Source organism: Grammomys surdaster, unplaced genomic scaffold (genome assembly GCF_004785775.1).
Source record: "Grammomys surdaster isolate TR1022 unplaced genomic scaffold, NIH_TR_1.0 205, whole genome shotgun sequence".
Taxonomy (NCBI): domain Eukaryota; kingdom Metazoa; phylum Chordata; class Mammalia; order Rodentia; family Muridae; genus Grammomys; species Grammomys surdaster.
This window is the reverse complement of record NW_021604650.1, coordinates 6,849,299-6,857,432: the sequence shown is the minus strand read 5'-3', so window position 1 is coordinate 6,857,432 and position 8,134 is coordinate 6,849,299. Positions and strand designations below refer to the sequence as shown.

General features: G+C 52.2%; 1 protein-coding gene across 1 annotated transcript in view; it reads left to right on the top strand.

The window, feature by feature from the left end:
- Positions 1 to 7,288, top strand: part of Cd81 (CD81 molecule) — a 16,027-nt gene extending 8,739 nt beyond the window's left edge. The window contains exons 2-8 of the mRNA XM_028771254.1: positions 1,959 to 2,073; positions 4,586 to 4,683; positions 5,346 to 5,420; positions 5,643 to 5,747; positions 6,065 to 6,166; positions 6,530 to 6,616; positions 6,707 to 7,288. Of these exons, the coding sequence (XP_028627087.1) occupies positions 1,959 to 2,073; positions 4,586 to 4,683; positions 5,346 to 5,420; positions 5,643 to 5,747; positions 6,065 to 6,166; positions 6,530 to 6,616; positions 6,707 to 6,769 (645 nt within the window). The 3' untranslated portion in view covers positions 6,770 to 7,288. The remainder of the gene's footprint in view (positions 1 to 1,958; positions 2,074 to 4,585; positions 4,684 to 5,345; positions 5,421 to 5,642; positions 5,748 to 6,064; positions 6,167 to 6,529; positions 6,617 to 6,706) is intronic.
- The last annotated feature ends 846 nt before the right edge of the window (positions 7,289 to 8,134 follow it).

Sequence of the window (8,134 nt, the reverse complement as noted above, 5' to 3'; positions counted from 1 at the left end):
TCTTTCTTTCTTTCTTTCTTTAAATTTAGGCCTGTTAGTTAAGGAATAAAACCCAGAGACTTTTCTGGAGATAACTTACTGATCCCACCTCTTTCATAAAATCTGGCTGTAAGTGGTGGCTTGGCCAGACACCCACATTATCAACCTTTGGGGCTTGGTTGAACAGCATCTCTAGCCCCCCTTTGGCCTCAGCTCACAAACAATATTCTCTTACCATTAGAGAAGCCAGAGTGGGGCATGGTTGCATGTTCGGCTGTTTTAGGTAAGCACACAGACTGAGGAAGGCAAGGTGACCCACCAGCTGCCCCTCAGACTCTGTGACTATCAAGGATTGTCACCACAGGGTCATGTTGCTACAGAGGGAAAGATGGGGAGCAGGTGTGCCACCTTGTTCTCTTGCCCTGGGACATCTCATAGCAACCTCTGGACCAGTTCTTAAATAAAGTACATGATGTTTCAAAGCCACAAAGGAAGCCAGGTTACCAAGGCAACTCAGGCCCATCACCTCCTCCCCTCAAGCCAGTTTAAGAGAAGTCTGGCACAGTACTGCCTATTGGAGCCTGTGCCATGCCCTACCCTCCTCTGTTGCCCAAGTTGATGGCGAGGCTCTTAAGGGCTTATAGGTACAGAGCTATCACTGTAACATGCTGGAAGTTCTGGGGATCTCCAGCATCACTAGGGCTGTTACACATGAGGGCACCATCAGAGTCCCAGCCTTCATGTCATTTGTGGATTGGGCAACAGGTCCCCGGTGTGACTTTGACTGCTGTATTACACACCCTCTTCTCTCAGGCCCTGGTGGAGGTTGGGGGCTCATCCCTCCTGTGTTGGAGTGTGAAAATGGAACTAATCACTTAAAGAGGAGACTGAGAAACTGAGAAAGAAGAGGTGTGGGGGTAGAGGGAGATATGATGATCAGGAGAAAGCACCTCCCACCCCAGCTTCCTCTCTGAGGGTTAAGCAGAGGACAAGATACTAGGGTAGAAAAGGTATGTGGGTCCCATATGTCCTCTTTTCTGAACTAGCCTGCTTGTGAATTTCCTCAGAGCTTTCTTGAGCTTATGTTCTGACCTGGATCCCCAGAGTGAAGAGCGGGGTGCTTTTTATCAGGCCCAGGTTTTGGTTTCTGTTTGCTGTCTCTGCTGGGGAGTGCCACTGACCCTTCAAGAAGAGGAGGCCTAGAATTAGAGAGGAGACTGCCTCCCTTGGTCTGTTCTGAGGCCCAGCTCCTGCTTCTAGGTACCTGCTTCTTCCTGTAGGGCCTGGTGACATCACATGGTCACCCCTCTCCTCCTGGTAGGGAGAACTGAGTGTCTGCACCACAGAATTCCCAGTACCTGCCTGAAGCAGTCTCTAAACAATCTCAGGACTGTTGGGACAGGGTATCAGAGGAGAGCCCATCAGCATCCTGAGTGGCTAGTGTTCCTTGTGGCCACTTCTCAGACAAAAATGTTGCATAGTTTGTCAATCTGGAACAGTAGGGGGAGAAAATGTTTCCTGTTGATTTTGGAGACAAGGTTTCATGTAGCCCAGGCTAGTCTCAAACTCACATGACCTTGAATTCCTGATCTTCCTGCCTCTACCTCTCAAGTGCTGGCATGACAAACAATTGCCACCAAACCCAGTTTATGTGGTACTAGGAATTGAACCCAGGGCTCCCTACATACCAAAGCACTCTTATCAACTGAGGCCCGTTTGCAGCCCAAACCTCCTTGTATGTGTCATGCACTATTGGAGGTACACTTGAACTCTTCTGGAGTTACAACAAAGAGGAGCTTGTGGGACTCAGGGCTCAGTGGCAGTGGCGCAGACACTAAGCAGACCTATGGACGTGGTTGGCATCTGGCTTCACAACTGGAAGTGATTGATAGCTCTACATGATAAGCATGGTAGGGTTCCATTGCCCCACAGTGCTCTGGCCTCTATATGACATTGTTCCTGTTTTTTTTTTTTTCTAGCTGGCTGGAGGCGTGATCCTAGGTGTAGCTCTGTGGTTGCGCCATGATCCACAGACCACCAGCCTGCTTTACCTGGAACTGGGAGACAGACCAGCACCCAGCACCTTCTATGTGGGTGAGTAACAAGGAGACAGAGTCTAGTCACAAGTCCAGAACAGTCAGGGAGGGCTTCCAGGAAGAGGCTGATGGTTTAAATCTGGTGGGTGGGGCATTAGACCTGGGAGTGGCTTAGACCTAGTATGAGCTGGGGAGAGAGGCTGCCTACAAGAAGAGAGTTGGATTGGGTGTGGTGCTGCTGGGGACCCCACAGATCTGAGACTAGGCTCTGCAGAAGGGAAGCAGCTGGGTGGGGCAGGAGCCTTGTAGGACCTTGCTTATTTTAACATGGGCATTTCCAGTGAACCTCCCTGGGCCGGGTGGGGCTGGATGCCTGGGCTAGCAACAGCTGAGGCCCCAGGAGTCCTGAGTTGGGGAGGGCTGGAGACTGGACTGACAGTGGATGACTCAGACACCCCATTGCATCCCACCCCACCCCCACCAGCGCACAGGCCAGATTGCTACACCTGCCTTATTTGGCTGCCTGTGGGGTACTGAGCACCCTCCCTCCCAAGCAGGAGCTAGCTGCTGTGCTGTGCTGTGCTGTGCTGTCCTGTGCTCTGGTCCACTACACTGTGCTGAAGGAGAAAACTTTCCTTCTTCCTCTCTGGAAGAGGAACCTGGTGTCCTGAGAACTGTAGAAGTATTTGGAGATGTTTTTACCCTTCCAAAGCTCCTACCTTCATCAGGGGTCTGATATGGATCTTCCTGTTCCTCCTCCTGTGGAGCCTAGAAGAGGCTTGGGAAACATGCTTGAGGCTGAGTGGGGACCAGGAGGTCTGAAATAGTCTCCCTTTCTGCCCAAGTACCCCAGAACAGACAGCGTCACCCCATGGTTCGCTCTGTTTCCTTCCTCCCTATACTCTGCCCACAGCCTTAGCGTGGATAGAATGAACAGTAGTGGAGTCGAGGCAATATGGGAACGGGCAGAACCTGGTCTCCTTTGAGGAAAGCCGTGAGGGGTAGCAGTTTTCAGATGTGGTTGTTAGTAGGGAAGGGCCCACATTAGCTATCCCATCTTGGATCTGGTACCTTCAGAGGAGGAGGAGGATGCCCACCAGCTCATATTGAGACTGGCTTGTCATGTAGCAGCAAGTGGTATGGATATCTTCACAAGGGTGATCTCGGCATCAGAGACAGACAGGTAGAACTGTCCCATGGACCTTCCACAAGGGGGAAGCTGTGCTTCCACTCTGCACTGGTATGGCAGGAGAGGCTGGGTACCCTGAAAATCCCAGATAGCGTGGCTAGGAAGCAGGTCTGTGTCCTCATGCTCTCACGAGAGTCTACACCAGGCTCCAGTTCCATAGTTGCTCAGCCACCTGCCCAAAACCTGTGGTTATGGCCTCTTGGGTACTGGGGAAATAGTCTTAGGGACTGGACTGTGTAGCAGGTTGGGTGCTGGACAGCAAGGCCCATGGCCTATGGTTAGGAGCTACTCTGTTGCTGTGTCCCTGCCCAATCTGAATTGGCCTCTGGAGCCCCCTGCTGCCCTGAACTGAGCCCCTATAGGAGCAGATGTGGCCCTGAAAAAGGTGCCTCATCTAGTGCATAGGAGTGTTAGTTCAGGGCTTGCTAAACATCCCAGACAACACCAAGAAGCTTCAGATGAGATGTGTGCTAGGCCTATTACGGTGCCTAGGCCTGGGAAGTCCTGGGACAGTGCCTGTGTGTTGGGTGCCCTGTATGCATCCTCCTGTTGAGACAGAGCCTACATCTCATCTTGAGGTCAGGAACCCCAACAACAGGGGCCTGGTCATGGGTGTTCTGCTGGTTGGGAGGCAGAGGGGAAAACAGTTTCTAGGCAGCCCTGGTGGGAGGCTTTCCCTGGACCAGACGTGTTTAGTGAGGCCAAAGGATTTGGCCTATTTATTTCTAAGTCTGGCAGTAGGTCCAGGCTGTGGTGCCTTCTCCTCTGGTCTGGCCAGGCAGGGAACAATGGGTCTGACTCTGTGCAAGGAAGCTTGGACTGCTCTCCAGTGTTGCCGTGGAGACTGGGGGATGGGCTGCTTCTACCGAGGGACCAAGAGATGGAGGGCTCTTCAGAGGCACAGTGGGCTTTCCCAGGGGTGAGCACAACGGTTATGCACCAGTGTTCCTGAGATGAGGTGCCTGGAGTTGGTTACTGGCACAGCTTACCCTTGACTTCGCACTTACACGGTAATGGGAGTGGTAACGGGAGTCCTAGGCATCGGCCCCTGACACCCAAGCCACTTCCCCATTTCATTCACTGAAATGGGTAGTCTGTCTCAGCCCTCTACAGTGAGTGCTTGAGGGTTCCTGCTCTCAGGTGCAGGTGGTGGGTGACTGGCTCTAGAGAAGAACATACCTGTGAAATGGAGATCACCCATGTTCTCTGGGCACTGAATTGCTGTTTTGTCCTCTGGTGGCAGTGGCAGCTCCTCCAGCAGGACACTGAGGCTCAGACAGCGCACATTGCTAGCCTCTGCCTGTTGTGGTTGCAAGTCAGGTCTTCCTGTGTCAGGCAGTGATGCATGCAGCCTGCTCACTCAGGTCTTCCCCTCCCCCAGGCATCTACATTCTCATTGCTGTGGGAGCTGTGATGATGTTTGTAGGCTTCCTGGGGTGCTATGGGGCCATCCAGGAGTCCCAGTGCCTGCTGGGGACGGTAAGTACAAAGGGCTGAAGGGCTGGGGAGCAGGGTTTCTGGCAACTTATGTGTCTTCCCCCAAGGTTTTGGTTTTCCTATTTGTTTGATTTCCATTGAGTCTGAGTATGAATACACATGTTGGAAAAAGTGGTTTCTGTTTAGAAAAGCATAAACTCCAGAAGAGTGTCTCACCCCTAAAGGCAGCCTTAGTGTTCCTGGCCACACTAGCTACTGATGAAGCTGAGACCCAGATATGCCTTCTAGAGCCTGGCCAGCCTGGGAGGGAGGCCCTGCCAGTATCAAAAGTGGGGGGAACGAAGCACACTTCATAGTTTAACCTTCCCATGGGTGTAGGATAAAGGAGGTGAGGAAACTGAGGTCAGGATAAGGGGGGAAATATTGCTGCATGCGCCTCAGTGAAGGCTGTAGACACATGGATTTGTCAACTGCATTTCTTAGCCAGCCACATCCTGCAGAATAGAAAGCAAGGTGAGGTCATGAAAACTTGGACCATCTCAGTGCAGGGCTGCATCAGGCTCTGTCTCTCATGGTTCTATGTGGCTCATTCTTAATCAGGACATAGTCAGTGGATATGGCCAACCCCCTTGGCACATAGTTGTTGGTCATGTGGACTAGGCCTGGGCTTGCTGGTCAAGGCTCTGACCTCTTCTTTCCCCTAGTTCTTCACCTGCCTTGTGATCCTGTTTGCCTGTGAGGTGGCTGCAGGCATCTGGGGCTTCGTAAACAAAGATCAGGTAAGCCTAGGGGGGAGGGAGATATGCCCTCAGCCCACCAACAGGTGTGGGTGGCTCTGAGCCCATAGTTATAGGGTACTTTTTAAATTTCTGGGGCCTGCTGGTGGGGGCAGGGTCTTGGGAGCTCAGTGGAAGAGGTGGCATCAGGTTGAGCCCATCATGAGGAGCTGAGTATTCTTGGTAGTAGCCCCTACACTGCATGTGACCATGATTCTCCCCCAGATCGCCAAGGATGTGAAGCAGTTCTACGACCAGGCCCTCCAGCAGGCTGTGGTGGATGATGAGGCCAACAATGCCAAGGCTGTGGTGAAGACCTTCCATGAGACGGTACAGCTAGGCTGGAGCAGGAGGGCAGGTTGTGGGGTTCCTGGTGTGTGGGGTCATGAGTCTCCTTTCTTCCCAGACCTCTGTAACAAGACAGGGCCTGGGAAAGGGTATCCTCTGTGATTTATGGGTCCCCAAGTAGAAATCTAATGGGCCTCATTTTTCCAGGGGTTTGGAGGAATAGGGCTCCTGTGCAGGATGACAAACAGGGCAGAGGGACAGCCCCCAAGTGTATTTTGGAGTGACGGTGTGCTGTGTGCTTGATCTTTCCCTGTCTCCTGGATATCCAAAGCTGACAGTGTTGTTCTTGGTCTCTGCAGCTCAACTGTTGTGGCTCCAGCACGCTGACCTCACTGACCACCACCGTGCTGAGGAACAGCCTGTGTCCCTCAGGCACCAACATCTTCACCTCCTTAATGAAGGTGGCATGGAGTGGGGATGGGTGTCATAGCCTGGGTGGTAGGTAGGGGATGTGGCCCACCAAGAAGATCAGCACTTTGAGCAGGACCTCTGAAAGGCCCATAGACCATCTCACTTAGTGGGGTACAGGGTCCTGACAGCCTGGGTTAGCCCCTGCAACATCCTGTTCTCTTGAGTGGTCCCTAGGTGCTAGTGAGGTCAAAAACACTACCCCATGATAGAAAAGGACATGGGCAGCAGGTCCATGTGTTTTAAATTTATTTTTTGATGGAAGATAAGCTATAATACATAGGCTCAGTCACTGAGTAGGGTGGTGTCTGTGACTTAGCCTCTGACTGCTAACCACCCTCTTGCCATCCCTACAGGATGATTGCCATCAGAAAATCGACGAGCTCTTTTCTGGGAAGCTGTACCTCATCGGAATTGCGGCCATTGTGGTAGCCGTCATTATGGTAAGCACAGGGCCTCGGGTAGGTGGGTGGGTGGGTGGGTGGCATCCTTCCCAGGGTGTTAGGTGCTGACTGTGCTCCTCCCTCCTGCAGATCTTCGAGATGATTCTGAGCATGGTGCTGTGCTGTGGCATCCGGAACAGCTCCGTGTACTAAGGCCCTTTGTTTTGCACCAGAGGGTCCCTGGAGTGACCAGAGGCTACCTTGGGGGCCATGGTCTGTGTATATAATATTTCTGTATTACTCTGCTACACTTAGCCTTTTTACTTTTGAGGTTTTTTGTTCTGAACTTTTCCTGTTACCTTCTGGGAGCTGACATCACACATAGGTGGCATATGTGGGGATGTAAGGATGGAGCTGGCCCTGGCTTGCAGGGCCCTGTACTTCTGGGACCCCTGGAGAGTTCTGCCTGCTGAGCCAAACCTCCTCCACAGCTACTTGCCCAGAGGCTGTGTAGCCAAGCTAGAGGGCCATGTTCACCCACGCTGCCCACTGTGGGTCACATCGCTCACATCTTTTTAATCCTTGTCCCTTTCCTGCCTCCATTTCAAGAGCTGGGTTTGTAAGCACTCTTATGCCTTCAATGCACTTATTCTTTCTAACGTGTCACCTTCAACTGTAATTAAATCTTGAGACAGTCATTTAATAAAGGAGGAAAAAAATCAGGCATGCTAATGGGACTGCCAGACCTCTTCCTGTGCCAGTGGTGTCAGAGACCTGGCTCATCAGCTCTGAACTTTGCCAGGCACAGGGTGAGCAGGTCCAATAGAGGCTGTGGAACACAGTGGGTGGGGAGGGCTGGGACCCTGGGAGCACTCCATGTGAGTACTCCCTTATTTGTACCTCCCTGGACTGGGAGCACAATGCTGACCTTACACCAGCCTTGACCTCATTTCCATTCATCTGTTGGACATGCCAAGTCAGGCTGAATCGGGTAGGAGCCACATAGCAGGGAAATTCAGTACAGAATGTTGGGGATAAGCTGCAAGAACATCCTCCTTTTGAGGGACAGGATAGTAAAAGTTAGACCATCACCCCATCCCAGGTATCTAGGTGCTTGGAAATATTCCACTGAGCTGAGTATCTCTAGCTTGTGTCTGGAAGTAAAAGGCAAGTAGGCAGTCCACTTAGCCCTGTGAACTGAGGATCAGCGTAAGCAACCTCCCGGACGCCAGGGGCAACCACCACTGTCTCTTTCCCTTTGACTCCTGCCTGCACCTCTCCCCCAGGCTGCTGGCATATTTAATTGGCCACTAGAGAGGTCCTGGCTAAGATTCAGGTCCCAGCTTCTAGCAGCCTCCCATTAGGCTGATTTGTCGGTGAGCCCTAAGCTTGTACTAGGGCGTTCTAGGTCTCGGCCACCTCCATCCCCCACACCTGTGCAACCTGTTCCATGTTTGGATTGCTTCTGGTCTGAGGAACCCTTTATATTCTATGTTGTGAGGCCCATGGGCACCGGGCCAAGGCTGTTGGAGGCCTGCTGCACAGCTTTAAGAACAGGAAAGAAGCGGAGCATGCAGC